At 38.6% G+C, this 16,416-nt stretch overlaps 1 protein-coding gene across 1 annotated transcript; it reads right to left on the bottom strand.

The window, feature by feature from the left end:
* Window positions 1-819: 819 nt before the first annotated feature.
* FAM76B (family with sequence similarity 76 member B) lies at window positions 820-16,411 on the bottom strand (the record flags this gene model as incomplete). The annotated part of the gene is made up of 10 exons (XM_019528537.1): window positions 820-3,463; window positions 4,244-4,345; window positions 8,531-8,666; window positions 9,325-9,405; window positions 9,545-9,592; window positions 11,742-11,938; window positions 13,488-13,643; window positions 15,401-15,455; window positions 15,881-15,945; window positions 16,349-16,411. Coding segments are annotated over 10 exons (993 nt in total), but the record flags the coding sequence as incomplete, so codon positions are not given.
* Window positions 16,412-16,416: the final 5 nt, after the last annotated feature.

Here is a 16,416-nt window from a genome sequence, read left to right as displayed (position 1 = left end):
GCTTTAAGTAGTAGTAGTAACATAGAAGTGGTGCTTTAAATGTGATGGTCAAGAAAATAAGAAACAGGATTTGTCTGGCAGTATTTTTTCCTGAACCAACAGTATAGTTTGGAGACATGTTTCATGGACATATTTCCTCGTTTTGTGCCTATCTGACATCTCTAAACTACAAAGCTGGCACAGAAAAGATATTACCAAATAAAATCTGCCTCATCCGTTATAAAAAACAAATTGCCTATTGCTTACAATGCTACTGTTGGCAGCATATATGTTCCAACTACTCTAGAGTGGCCTTCAAAAAAAGACTTGTCTACCTTCCAAAACAGAGATTCTGTAATTGAGGAGATGGAAAATGGAAATGTCTAGTTTTCTCTGGAGACAAAATACAAATGTTAACATAAATTAATTGGCTTTTTGAGGACTAAATGCACGGCATGGAAAAATGGTCTGAAGTTTAATGAACCAGCTCTGTTGAGACAATGGGAATCTTGCAATTAAATCTTTCTTTATATTCCATCATCCAGCTTGTTTAAAGTTTGACTTAAATACAGTTACTTCCCCACTCTTCTCAATTAAAACAGTTCCATGCATTATCACTCTATGCATTATAACAGATAGACAAGAGAAATAATCTGACGTGTATAACTAAAACAGTAAAATTATTCTGTATGTAATTACTGCAGAAGGCTAGCATTCTGCATAATAGAGCCTTTACGATTTTTCTCAAAAATGGGACTGACACTGAGTTTTGGTTAATTCTGGCACTGTAGATGTTTAAACAAAATATACTTCTCAGAATAATATAAAATGGACAGGTTAGTATTTTGACAAGCTTTTATTGTGAAATACTGGATTTAGAAAAGGTACAAAATGTCAACAGTCAGATGTGTGCCAGTACAGTATTTCAATAGTCTATACATGTGGACAGCTGAATATCTTCACTGCAGAATGCATATTTAGACATACTATCTAAAAGGGGACTGCAATATTCATAGGCTTAAAATACATAAATAACTTGAGCCAAAATGGCCATCACTGGTCAATGCTAATCAACATCTGAAAACAGGCTAAAAAGCACAATACAGTACAACATATCTCCTTGCAGATCCACATTAAAAAGAACATCAGTTCATTATGTCAGATATTCTACAGCTCCAGGACACCATTTGTCAGAACTGGGATTCAATTTACTAGTTTACAATATTTAAAAATTCAAGTTAAAAATGAGGTTATGGAATAAAAAGATCAGGTATTTAATTAGAACTAAATACTGTGAAGCCCCTAAAAGTTTTTAGCACTGGGATTTATAAACCACAAATATTCATAATATTGAACTTCAATTTGTTTTTTTTAAAAACTTCCTATTGCAGCTTACAGAGGTTTGAATAAGTCTTAAGATAGCTCATCAATTTGATGTTCAGTTTTGAATTTGTTTTAAAAGCAAACCCACCAGATGTGGGTGGCCATTAAACCAGAAAAAATGGTATCAAAATAGTATTCTGAATTAAAGAAATACAGAAAAATGCCTATATTAAAAAAACAAATCTGTCACATGAACAACCCAAGAGGATAGGAGCAGCACCTTCTATCCTAGCTGTATTAGCAAGTTTAAAGAACAGTATTTATAAATGTACAAAGTTGACTTTAGTGTACAAAAAACCCTACACCATAAGAAACAAGCTACCTTAATTTTCCAATTATTTATAAGTCTGTGTTTCCGCTAAAACATGTCTAAACCTCTGTGAATTTGTCCACAGCTTAGTAGCAAGGGGGTGGAGAGCCAGAGAACTTCAGAGTCTAGTTTTCCAAATGCTGGGCATCACACACAATTAAGTTAACTGAAGTGCAAGAAGTTATACTTTACCCAAAAAAGAATAAAAATAAAATAAAATAAAAAAATCAACAGCTGAATTAGAGATATCATCTGACAGAAGTCTTTTCCAATTTATGCTGGTTTTTAGCTTGCTTTCTTCAGAGACCTCTATCTATGCTATTTTATATTTAGTCTAATTCAAATCCTTGTGATAAAATCAACTGCTAACAAAACTAAATCTGAACTGATATAATTTATAAACTGAAAAAATATTAATCAGTTTTGAAATAATATCCATTCCCTTTACTAACTTTACAGTTAATAGTTACAGTTTTGGCTACTGTTTTCTTGGTGTGTATCTTTACTACGCAAAATATGTGAATCTAGCAATTGAATTGAAAAGAGCACCCATAAGTTACAGCTAGCACACTTAAAACATTCTGAACATTACGGTTTTAAAAATAAGACATTGAGCTTTGCTATATCACTAATTCAGAAGGTAACATTGGGAGCATGTCTGCTGAAAAACTAGGACTGAAAATTTTTTTCCAGATGGAAAAATAAACAAAACCACTAAAATTTAGTGAAGCAAAAAACACTTTTCTCTATTTAGGAAGTGTTTGGCATGAGCAGCACTAGCAAGACCCAACACCCCAACACAAGTTAATGTTACCTAAAGACAATACTCACTGCCCATCAATTAGCTAGTTCTTAATGCTGCTTCAAGCACTGTACTAGCAACTTTGATCTTTGTTTCCGATTCCTCTGTACACACATTTATATACACACATAAACATCTATTAAACATGATTTTAAAACAAAAACCTTATGTACAAAATACCAACATTCCTATAAATAAACAGTTGGAGAAAGGCACTTGCAAGAAAAGTCTACAGTAAATCTTACAAAAAAAACACACTGCCTCTGATACTGTACAATAGATCATTTTTCAGCAAATCCCTATCACAAGAATGTAAAATGCTAGTTACCTGTTATGACTAAGAATATAACCGTTACAACTGTATTTACATAAACATTATGCCTTTTGAGCCTCACTTGAAAGCACCATGATTTCCATCTTACTTTTACTATATTTTGATACAAAGTAAAAGAACAGTTGCCAGAACCCAATGTTCATATTTGTATTTCAAAAGAGAGATCGTTGTAAATTTATAAACTTGAAAATGGACTTTTGGCTGAAGTTAGCATAGTTTAAAGGACTCCACTGTTGCTTTGAACTCTTTAGAAAGTACACCTATTTTGTTATTGCATGTTGTGTTTTAAAAAGAGCACTGCTATATTACCTCTCTGCAATTGTTTAATACTATTGCTGGCAAAAAAGTTCCCAATATCAAAAAAATTTAAAAAAAAATCTTCAAGCCAGTTGAAGGATCTAATCCAAACAATAACTAAAAAAGCTGCATATTATAAAAATGTGTAGGAAACATGCCAACTAATCTGGTGTGCAAAAATATTTTTCCACTACACAGGATTTTAAGGGCTTCACAGAATTACCCAAATTTACATTGAGTAGTAACCCCCACATGAATAGCCAGTTCCTCAAGGAGATGTTAGTATACTCCCACTTCTATCAAACTTTTTACCCTTTGACAATGCTGCAACCTGTTTGAGTAGTTCTCTGTTTTTGGCCTGTAATACAGATAAAAAGAAAGTTTTATAGAAATGCTCTCCTGTTTAAACATAATAAAAGCAATTCTGCAAAATCCTAATAGTTTCCATTCCAATATTATATCCATTAGTGACACGGCATGGAGAAGCTGACAGCCTTATGAATTTACAACAACACCACTGCTCAAAAAGCTGTATTCTGAGAATAATCAAGGATATAATGGATGACACTTTCACCACAGTGTATGGTATTTACAGCTACATTACACATTTTCCGTTAATTTTACATGGTAGATGGATTGCCAAACTTCTTGTACCACATTGCAAAAATCAGTATCTATTTTTTTGTATCAGAGAAACATTTGTTCATTCTAAAATGTACAAATGAATTGGTTCGAGTTTTCCTACTGCTCAAACAGTTGCTTTCAGTGTGGCTTACATCACCATACTGAATGCAAACTTACATGGTTATGCTAAGTCATTAAGTCAGATAAACAGGTAAATAAGCATTCCACAAAGTGGGAGCCATGCTTCTAAGAAGCAGAAGCAACTGGCGGGTAAGGACAAGTCTCAAAGGTTTTTACGTTTAGTTACAAAGACATACTTGTACCATGTCTTGAGTGTTAACTCATATGGAGAAATATACCTGAATCTGCAGATAGCTACAAACAACTTAGGAGAGTGAACGAATGTAATGAATGTAAGCTGGATAAAATAACACAGTTCAATGTTTAAAGTATTTACATAAAACTAACTCTTATTACGACACCTTTAACTTAAACTATTCTGTAAAGTAATTACCTGTAGTTGTTCCACAGTTTCCTTGTGAGCTTTTTCCATACTGTTCATCTTTGTTCTCAAATTAGATTCCTGGTATTGAAAGTCTGCCTTCAGCTCTGTCAACTAAAAAACACAGCAACTTCTATGAGGGTTTCCTGGAATGCTGTATTATATTGTTTTTAACTGTACTATTTCACAGGTCCATATGACAGGCACCGAAGGCTTCAGATTGACCAGCTAAAGAGTCTCAGGGGAAATAGGTTCATCGTCACGTACTTTTAGTAATACCAGCTCAATAGAGTTAAATTTCTCATAAAAGGAGTATTTAATTTTGCTGTATGCGAAATCATTGAACACAAATGTCTGTATTTATTTTGCTCAGGAATTGGATATGGGGTCTAGCTCCTCAATAGTGTTTCTAATATTTGGTCACACCAATTTAAAGTGCTTATCCATACTCTCAGCTATAAGACTACTTTGCAAGTCTTTAGCTGCAACATGTACATAATTAGCATAACACATTAACTTGTGACACCTCCAGAGATGCAATAAAAGGATTCCTTAGAGTAAGCCCTTTCTCACATATAAACTGAAAGTAAATTTCAGTGGATCCATAAAAAAGATGCAAAAATCTAGAACTCTTGGTTCCAAAATGATACCTTTTATTAGACCAACTGAGAAATTACAAAAAACAATCTTTTCTTTTACAAGCACCAAAGTGATGGAGAAAAAAACCACGGGAAACATATATAGCAAAGTTACTTGCTCCTGGGTCTCAGATCCTGAGCACAAAATGGGCAGAAACGGATCCTCTAAAGGCATTTTAACTCTCAAGTGCAGTGGACAGAAGCATAAGCCATTCTGGACCACTCTGGTCAGATTTATTAGGAAATGAAGCATCCACAGAAGCAAATAAGCCAGATATAATAAAGTAATTGAGATAAAATAACAATCAGCTTTCTGAAAAATTAACTATCCTAAGAAAGTTCCCTTCGACCTGAGTGGAGCTGAAAATCTTCTGAAAATTGCTCTTCTTATGACTATAATGATTACATGGGATTTTTACAGTAGAACTTTTCTGGACCTATCTGCAAAACCCAGTTGTTTGAAAGCAAACAGATTCCTGAGACAGGAGGCACTATTGCCTAATAAGCTGCAACTAATGTTCACACTCTTATCCGTCATAGATAAGCTTCTGATGTTTGTCCTTCAAAGGCTAGCCCCTTTTAGTCTAGTTTAATATCCTCTTTGCCCAGAAAGACAAAGCAGTTACTAGGGGTGCACTGATAGAGATTTTGGGGGGGGCTGATACCAATACCCAATATTTAAGGAGGCATATTGGCCAATACCAGTCCGATAGTTGATACAGCTGCCATCAGGTGGTAAGTCTGGTGTGGTGGAAGGGGAGGGAGGAGGGAAGGGAAGGGGTGTGGTGGGGTAGGTCAACACTCCCCACCATGGTGAGGGAGGGGGCAGGGGCAGGCACTGCCTAGCCAGGGTAGGGAAGAGGCACAGGACAGAGGCACAGCTCATGGGGTGGGGGCAGCTCCCACTGATGCTTGCACCCCGGGAGGGTGTGGGGGAGGGTGTGCCCCCCAGATCTGCATGGTGCAAGGTGGGCTGCAGCTGTAGGGTGGAGCCAGAGCCAGTGCTGCTTTTCTTGCTGGAGGCTGGGTCCAGAGGGGGCTTCAGCAGCACTGGGTGGAAGCTGCAGCCACCCCAAATTTCGCCACAGCTCCACTCCCAGCCCCACGCCGCTCCTTGGTGCGGCCACGGCTGAACGCCCCGCCTCCACCCAAGCAGTGGGAAAAACCCTGTGCAGTGCCGGCTCCGGCTTTACCCTCCAGCTGCATTCTGCCCTGTGCTGCGCAGATCCAAGGGAACACACCCTTCCGCCCCCCACCCTCCTAGGGTGCAAGCAGTGGTGGGAGCCGCCCCCACCCCATGAGCTGCACCTCCATCCCATGGCACACCCCCCCGGGCAGCACCTGCTCCTGCCCCCTCCCTCACCGGGGGAGGCACTGATCTGAACCGCCCCACCCCACGAGCTGCACCTCTGTCCTGTAGCTCCCCCTCCTCCCTGACTGGGCAGCACCTGCCCCTGCCCCCTCCCTCACCACAGGGGGGGTCACTGATCTGATCTCCCCATGCCCCTTCCCTTCCTTCTCCCCTTCTGACTTACCAGCTGAAGGCAGCTCTCCATGCTGCCAGCTCTGCTCCCTGCTGTGCTGCACGCAACACGGGCATTTATTGGCCAAATTATCGGCCCAACGGGCTGATATCCGACATAGACAATTTTCTTTATATCGGTATCAATCCAATATCAGACCAATACATCTCTAGTAGTTACTGAAGTGAGGGGTAGCAACTTATTGATAAAAACTGACTGGTATTTTCTTATCAGGACTGACATGATCCACTACTCTTCACTTGGATACGGGACATTGCTAGTAGCATCCAAGGAACTATATACTTCTTAGCTATCTGAAGAACAAATTAATTTGAGGCATCTGACATGCTTCCAGCAAGCGGCTCACATACAGTGGAAAGGCATGGCTGTGCAGCTGGATTGAAAGAGGGAAATCCTGGGTTAAGTGTATAACTATCATGCTTCTTTCAAGAATCATGGTAGATATGTGAGCAAGATGTGGGCCCTGAAGCATTGATGAGGTCTCAAAAAGAATGAAACACTGCTCTACAATGATTAACAGCAAAAGGAGATATGGGGGTTGTGCATATAAATGCCACTTTTTGTGTGTCAAAGAGATGACATTTGAGTGTAGCTATTAAGCTCAAGCTGATTTTGATGAAAGGTCAGAAGCAAGCACTAGAGGTGCTACTGCAATCTAGAAGACCCTTGCATACGTTACTCAAGATACTGCCATAGTGTTCCTAGAACTATCCCTCTTTTGAACTTATGAAAACAGGAATGTCAAGAACTTCAATGTGAAGCTGCCTGGGGATTCAGAAATGGTGATCTGAAGGGCAAGTAGTTTCCTCCAAATGACTCCTGATGACACTTTTTGGATGAAGTGCCTTACTGATGAGTCAAATGTTAATACCATTAAGCACTGGCATTGAAGACTGAAGCAAGATATTTCAAGGTGGCAATGAAACCTTGTTATTGGGCTTAGAGCAGTAGTACTAACACATAAGTACAAAAACACTATGTAGGGTAAAAAGCTAATTCTTGCCTTTATAATACAAGTAAAGCCTTATTTTTTTTGATCATCCAGCTACATTTTTCTAATATAGATATATACACTAGACCTGATGATCAATTCTCACCAAGAGAATACGGGATAGTTATAGAGAACCTGGAACCAATGAAGTGCAATACTAACAAAATATTTTAAAGTATACATTTTTAGTAAATGTTTAGCTACTATGTGTGATCATTCATCTTTAGTTATTTGTTTGTGTTGCTTAAGGAAGACCAAAATGCACCAAAACATTTAAGCATAAGTGTTCTGATAAATAACTTATTCATTTTTGGAAATCAATGGCCACTAAGTTAAGCATATATATGAAGTGAATAGATGAATATCAGTGTCACTAAGGATAGATGAATATCAGTATCGTTAGGCGGGACCAGAGATTAAACTCTCCATGGTTTTAGTGAAAATTGCTTAATCCAAGCTGTGCTGCAGAGGGATTACATACTAGGACCAGTGACCTAAGAAGAGCTAAAATGCCTTTAAATATATCAGAATACAACAGGTTAAACTATAAAAAATTGAGTTCTTACCTCACAAAATTAAGTTACTAAGAGTGCTTTCCCTATAAAAAGGGTACAAATACAAGTTGTGTGTTCACTGCAGACAAGCAAATGCAAGAATAAATTTCCTCCCACTGCCTTTTTTGTATGCTTCACCCACTAAAGCACATTTAAACAGGCAAGTCAGATTCTTTTCTGACCTGTGGCCTCCTTCGCTAGAAAGAGAGAATGCACATTTTCTGAAGAAGCTACCAAAAGCAGTAATTGTAATGATAGCTTTTATACAAACTTGGTTCTGTTCAAATTGTTTCACATTAACCATTTAAGATTGTGGAATGGCAAGGACTTTCAAACATTAGTAATCCAAACCATTTTAGAATAAGCTATCTATGTTTAAAAGAGTCACATATCTTTTTAATTAGAATTTAAAGATGTGATAGGGTTGTGATAACTAATGCACAAAACAAAAATAAAAATATTTCAAATATTGTTTTAACATTCACACACAACTGTATTTTTTACAAAAACAGTTAACATAAAATATACAAAACAAATTCACCAAGTTCTTATTAACCACTTTTATCTTTTACCTTTTTATCTTTCTCTAAGATGGTTTGATCTCTTTGCTGCAGAAGACGTTTCAGTGACATTACTTCTTCTTTTAGCTGACTTATGAGGACAAAGTTGTCAGTTCCCCCACTGTCTGCTGACTGATTTATAGAGCTACTAAAAGTAAAAAAGACCACAACTGTTACTCACATCAACCAAAAACGGCATATTTTTCAAAGTTCAAATTCCATAATTAACAATTCCACAAACATCCTTAAGGACTAATGCAAAAAAGTATGTACCTGACAGAAATGGATGCAACTGGCAAATTACCTTACTAATGGCACACATTACATACACCTGCAGAAATATAATTGAGTATTAGCTTTGAGGGGGTCAAACACTTCTCAACTGAAGCAGCCACTTTTTACATTTATTCCCACTGTTAGTCAGAGACAGCATAAAAGTGTAGTCTCAAACATTTAGGTCCAAAAACATTCACTAGCTATCAAGTCAGTTTCAAGGACCAGGTTCAAACCTGCATGCAACTGAAAAAGCAGTTTTAAGGAACACCATTTGCTTGGTGACTGTGGTCTTATACTCAAGTTTTACTTTATTGTGCCCAGAGTACCTCAAAAAGCAGGAAACACAGTGCCAGTTTTCTACTTGTAAAGCCATTCAGCTGACTGACAGCACTCAAACATGCAACCCACAAGTTGCCTGGATGGACAATTCAATTTTTCACTTTTTATTCTCCAAGCAAAAGTAGCTAAGGGCCATAAACCCAATGCTCTACTTGGTTGAACTGTCTCAGTTGTAGAAAATATAGCTTTACCTATCTCCATTGGATGGCTTGGATTCCAGTTTGGGTTTTTTCTTTGGAGTGTCATTCTGAATAGCTGCAGAGGATTTATGGCTAGAATCAAATACAGAAAAAATGTAAATTTAAAGCAGTCGCATTGCATCATACAGCAGAACTCCAAAATCCCCAAAACTTTCAATAAAAACTGTAAGACAAATTTACCAAATTATTCTGAAATGGTTAGTGTATTTACCTCTGTTTCCATAGTCCCTGATCTTGCTCTGGACTCAGGCTGCCTATTCTGAAATGCATGCAATTAACATACAGTTAATAAGAATTCAGCTTCCAGTCATTGTAACCAAACAACATGCACATACTCATTTTTAAGTTCTGAGCAGCAAGCAATATGTAGGTCTAGACAAAATCCTGCCCCAATCATTTTTAGAGGAACTTACTGATTATTCATGTGTTGTTAGCCAGTAAGCAAAGCATCTACTAATCACATTTATGATTATATTTTATTGAGATCAAAATCCTTTAATTAAATGTTGTCATAAAGAACAAGGGGCAGAGTTAAGGTTGACAGTAAAACCTTAACTTTGGCATTTCTTAGTTTTTGTGAATTTGACACTGCTCCTTTAATACTTGACAGAGCAGAACTACTTTGGTGTGTACCTTAAGTAATTTGAAAGGTACAGGGAAGAGCAAGTAAAGTAGTTGGGTTCATGGTGCAACCTAGACGATGGCACTGAAACAAAATGAGCTCTTGTTAAGTCTTGTTTAATTCCATATACCTTTTAAACTCCATCCCACCCCAGCATGTCCACTTTTCTGCTCGTGGGTAAAAGTTGGGTATCTTGATATGGCTGAAGTGGGCTTAAAACAGAAACTGCTAACACAAGAAAGTACCAGTCCAGTGGGGCAACCACTTCTGGGGCAATCTGCCCAGAAATACTATAATATAGAATTCCAAAAACATGTATATGTTCTGCCATATGTATAAGTCTGTTTAAAAGTCAAATTACTTTACATTGTTTTATCTACCAGATGCTTGCTAGGTCTCAGGAGATAAGATTTGACCAGTTATATCTTAAATCAAAAAGGATTTTCAGCAGAAGTCAGGCTTCTGTCCTCCTTATTTACCTGCCAAGTCAATTTCTCCCTCAAATTAGAGGGATAAAAAGGAATAAAATTATTTTTTGTAAAGGAAAGACTGTTTTTCCAATTGTCACTTTTGCTTTTCATTTTCAAAATTAGCCCATCTTATTTAAAAGTTATCCTTATCAAAGCAGAGAAAGTTATATGCTAATTAAAATGAGAATTAGAATGAAAATATCCAGGTGGCCTTCACTAAAGGAATCATTGACTAATATGCTGGAATACATAAATCTGAGAAATACAAGGAAGGGAATTGTAAAAAGCTCTGCATTTATAAAGTGTTAGCTATAGTTATAATGATTCATACCACAGTGTACATTTAATATGGTACTAAAAAACAAAAGTAAGATACTTAGAGAAACAGCCATTTAAGACTAACTAGGATGTACATATGGCTGTAAAAAGACAATTAAAAAATTAGTATGCTGTTTACAACACAGCAAGATTGGTGTAAATATTCAGAAAGGTTGCAAGAATAAATTAAAATAGAGAAAAATATTGTAAGAATGGCCAGATAACCATCAAAAGCCTAACTTACAATAGCACTGCCTTGTTGCTGATGGGACAGCACCTCATAAACTATCAACAAGACTTGAATGTACTACATTGACTGGAGAACTCTTCCTAAAGTGAAGGAACAAAACAAAAGTAAAGTGCTCCTAAGAAAAGTATTTTCATTACCATTTAACTAAATTACTCTTCTAGATCTACAGGCAGTTACATTATTACCTGGTAACTAGGTTACAAACAAGATTTCCTTTTTACTGAATTATTTCTCATCTCTTCAAGTGATGGGAACACGGAGATTCAAAGGTCATATCCAGATGAGCATGGCTGTGTAGTATGTAGCGCTGCAGGCCCGTCTGTGGCATGTCTCCCTCACACCAAAATATTTTATTCCCATTTTCAATTCAATAATTGAAAGTTGCTGTTAAGTGATGTTTAAAATGTCCTGAAATATGACCTCACTACTTATCCCATCAAGTAAGAACCTTTTAGAGAATCAGAATCATCGGTGACACGTTGGGTGGGGGTGGAAGGGGCATGGGTGAGAGGGGAGGGGGCACATGCCCTCCCAAGATTACTGCGCAAACAGTGGGACACAGGGCTGCAGTGGAGTCAGGGCCTGGCCACAGTGGGGGCAGCAGTGGCGGTGCAATTTCTGCACTGACCACAGGGCTGCAACCCAATCACAGACAGCACCCAGGAGCAGTGGGGACAGTGCCAGTGGCACGAAGTTGTGCCTCCCCACCCCCGTTAAGTTACGCTTTACCGCTAATTAGAATACTTACTTGTGATGGCTGCTGCTGTGACGGTGATGATGGTGGTGATGGTGATGGTGTTTTGAATGATGCTGATCTTTCTCAGTCAGAGATGAGGATGATGAATTAGAATGTGAAGACCCTAGGCTTTTTCTCTGTTCCTTTGTCTTCTGGAGAACTCTCTTGTAGGACAGTGTGCAGAGCCAACATAACAACTTCCCATCAACCTTTTTGGGGGAAAAAATTGCAGTTAAGTAATCATGCACTAGGTATTAGAAAGATAAGCTCAATATTCAAGAGAAATCATTGTGATTCTGGTATATGAAGTTCATTCTTTAATGTACAGGATGTTTACCCTGCTTTTTCTCGACATTGTAAGTTACACTGCAAATTGGTACTACCAAATATAGACACATACTACATATTCCAAGAACTGGAAAATTTTGCTCTGAAGCAGTCACTTTTAGCTTGGGTCTCACATGGTCATGGAACCTTTCTTAACCCAAGGCAGAATAAGACATGTTATACAGTGGAGTCACATCTTACACAGGGGGGTTAGATTCTAAAGTCAGTGCATAAGGCAAAAATCATGTATAGTCAAAATTACCCTTGGGCTTGCCCAGTGGTACAGTCCCTCCTTCCTGCCCAGGGCAGCCTGCACCAAACTCCCGCCTGGCCAGCGTGCACAGCTTCCCAGCAGGACTGCTCCCAATGTAGCTGCTTGACCCAGTGCACAGCGCTGTGGGGGACAGCTGCAGGCTGAATCCAAACAATCTGCACTCTGGGGCATATGCGTATGATGAATTTGCGTAAGTTAAATGTGCGTATGATGCGACTCCACTGTATGAACCTGGTCCATTCCTCTATAGTAACTAAGGAAAAATGTCTTTGATGGCAGTGTTGTTTTCAACCTGAAACAAAAAGGATTATCACCAATAAAAAGATGCTCGTGTGACTAGATTGACACAAGAGGCACAAGGCAGATGAATAGGGACTATGTATTAACATCCTATTACTTGGGCTAACTCAACACTTGGAGGAACATGAGAGTTAACTGCTTTGTTCATCTCAACTGATCTAACCAACCCACTTATTACTTCTCTTAGCAGCCTTCCCCACCCTCCTGTTTCTTTCCCTTCTATATATAATCTTGTCTTTCTGCCAGTCCATTCCTACCATCTGATGGAACAGATTGTTGCTCACAAAAGCTCATATGCCTCTCTGAACCAATTTTTCTTAAGATTCTACACTGCCCTACCTCCTGCCTAACTCCAAACTAACTTGGCTAGCCATGTCTATGCACTTTTGAGAAGTTAAAATGGACAGGTCTACTCAGAGCCATAGCAAAGGTTAAAAGGAAGTCTTGAAGATTGATAGGAAAAGGTGGAAGTAAGAAAACCAAGTTACAGAGATGAAATACTTAAGGTTGTGGGAAGTAGGGGGAAAAACCCACTCACACTATTCCGTTGCATTAACTTTGTTCCTATACAGCTGTCATGGTTAGATTATATTTTAGAGTTGACATCAAAAAATTTTTTAAAAAGGGATTCTTTAAGAGCAGGTTGGTCAGCAGAGGAGCTAGTATCCGGTCTTTGTGGATCACATATGTAATGCAAAGTTTCATGAAAGGTGCTTACATTGGAAAAGTAAATGAAATGCTCTTTACAACTTTTTGATATTAGTAAAATTCACCTTTACTTTTAGAGAGGGAAGATTTTCAGTCATATCTTTTGTTTTCATGTTAAACTGTTACAGTTCAATAAAGACAATACATACCTTCCTTCTTCCCTCCTCTTTTCGATCAAAAGCACATTGCTGCTTGCACTGTTCACATGTCTGAGGTGGTCCATATTTCTTTTCCGAGTTTGTGCAACGTTGACATTTTGTGCCAATAAATGCTGCAATAATATTACAGTATTGACAAGGCTTCGGCTGAAAAATAACAGAGAAGCAGAATTAAGGTCAGTATAATAAAAATTCTTCCAGGAAACTATATAGTTGGCCCAATAGAAGATATCACAAAAAGACCCTTGCCTCTTGTACTTTCCCTGGACCATCATGACTACAACGCTCCCACCATACTAAATTAATGTTAGTATTTTCAAAAATAAAATGGTGTTTCTAAGCTAATAAATCTTTAAGGGATCCTGCTTTAAATATGAAGCATTCCGACTAGTACTGCATTCCATTTTCTCTACATTTTTTTCCATTAAAAGATGCCAGCCCAAGTGGGAAAAATAAACACTTGTGCGCATGTTCTATGAAAGAAATGCCTAATTTTGGATGACAGCTTCTTCTCTAAGCACCAAATCAAACTTTTTACATCACCAAGAAATAAGAACCCCCTTGTCCCAAAAGATCTGAGGAGACCTATGGAAAGACACCTGATATCCGACAGCTTGTCCAGTAACTCTCTCACAATCATATAGGTGATGCAGTGTAAGATACCAGAAAAATATCTCTGCCTCACAAAAGTTTAATTTGACCATTTACATTTTTCTGACTGGTTTTGAGAACATCCCAAGTCCTTCAAATATGCAGGGGGTTGACTGCTGCAGGCACATGTTTCCAGGTTAAGGCTTACAGTCCCTTGGGGAACAAAATAACTCTTCTGGTAACTGAAGGTAAATTGAGTTTAATCTACATCACAAAATAAAGCTGATAAACATATGGAACTGGGAACTAAAATTCCCAGTGTTTCTAAAAATGCCATTAAAGTTCAGTTTCCTTTGAAGCAAGTTCCACTTTTAATAAAATGTTGCTACAGGTGTTGGCACATCTGTATTATACTTGGTTTACAATCCCTTAGGATTTCCAAAGGACATCTTGTTTCAATTTACAAAGTATTAAGCAGATTACATGGTGAGAGCTTTTATATTTAACTTGTCCATTAAGTTGTATCTTACCTAAAAAGTATGACTCTAATTGCACAGTTCATAGGATCTAAGCACTTGTTTCACAAGAGAAATGCTTTTTATTATAGTGAATCTCAACTGCCTCCCCACAATGTCCACATTGCACTCTGATAAAAACGTTATATCAGAACACAGAATTACCCATTATATGCACAGCTTCCGTAACACAGATCTAAGTGGCAATTAAAGGTAAGGAAATGCAAATTAAAATTAACTTAGCCACATTTTTTTTAATAACCCTAGTGTGGTCACCTTCGTTTAAGAAACATTAATGGGTGTTATATACTAACCCCGCTCCACGATCAGATTTTCTCATTAATCAGATATTGAAGACAAGGGACAGCAACAGCAGCCCCTAGATACAAGCATTTCTGTTCAAAAGCTTGGAAAAAATGATGCATGTGCAAGTATATACATTCAATGAATCTACTTAGTTATTTGTAACTACTGAACTTGACTGCACATTTCAACTCTTGAAAATCCTGCAGGGGAAAAGAGTGCCTATTTTAAAAATAGCAAAAGTACTCATCCATGGAAGGTATAACTTTTCACAAGATTTTTCCCGAATAGAAAGCTTCATCCCAAAAGACTCATTTTTCACAAAGTTTTATGTGCAAAAAGTGCATTTACAACTGAAACTATTTTAGACCCTGAATTAAAATATTAAACTGTGCATCATAATATCAAGACACAGGCTGTCCCTTGCACATCTATTGTATTTGGCTGGATAATGGGAGTGTTGCATGCCTTTTTGAGAATAAACTGCCAACTTACCGTTCCAAACTGCTTCACGTTTTGTGCACATTTCTTGCATATTGTGTTAGTTTTGCTAAAGAGAAAATTTTGCAAAGTTGAATTCAACAACAAAGATGTATTGATTCCTTACTAGTTACCAAATATGCATATAAGCTCATAAAATATTTAAAATATCACTAGTCCAAACTAGCCAAGTATACAATACATTTATCTTCTTGCATCTCATGCTGAGCAAAGTAGGAAGCAAATTGCTGCGGTTGCAGTTTGGCAAACAATTTACCATTCACTTTAAACCATTCATATTTTCACCCATGATGACCGGTTTCCCTTGTGGCAGGTGCGCGCGATCATAAAAGGCTGCTGGCTGCTTTCAGATGCCAAGTGTCACCCATCAAGCCCCGTTTCTGAACTCGGGATTTTAATCCCGCTGACGCGCGAGAACATTTTAGCCCCGGCTCATGTTTTTGGCCCATCCCCCTCTCGCGATGTGCGCCTTACCTCTCCTGCTGAAACTCTGAGCGGCAGTAGGTGCATTTGACCATGGGGTGCGCAATGCGACATTCCTGAAAACAAAAAGGGCCGTTATGACCTTGCCCCACGCAGATGCCCCCTCAGGGTGCCTGCAGGGTTTCCCCAGCCTCCTTTCCGTGCCACGCAATTCATGCCAGACACGGGGCCGGATGCGGGCATGGGTGAACAAGGCATACGCCAAGCTCTGGACAGAAATGGGCCTGAAAACAGTCATTTTTCGATTATTATTATTAATGTTCTGTCTGGCGATGGGGGAGCGATACTACAAGCTTGCCCAGGGTCTGCTGCCAGCTCCTGAAGTGTCCGGCCGCATGACCCTGCATGGTCCCCACGCAGGAACAGGTGGGGAAAAGTCATCGATCCTTCCCCGCCGGCCTAACTTTATGGCGCCCCTTCCCCGAGCCATGTATGTAACGTGTGACGGGGCGGGGGCACCTTGCAGAGCTGCTGGCCCTGGGACAGCTCCTCGAAGGGGTAGCGCTGGTTGCACTTGGTGCAGGCGT

The sequence above is a fragment of the Crocodylus porosus genome, unplaced genomic scaffold, assembly GCF_001723895.1.
Source record: "Crocodylus porosus isolate Cpor-Errol unplaced genomic scaffold, CroPor_comp1, whole genome shotgun sequence".
In the NCBI taxonomy this organism is placed as follows: Eukaryota; Metazoa; Chordata; order Crocodylia; family Crocodylidae; genus Crocodylus; species Crocodylus porosus.
The sequence above is the reverse complement of the archived record's forward strand: the minus strand, read 5'-3'. Positions and strand labels throughout refer to the sequence as shown.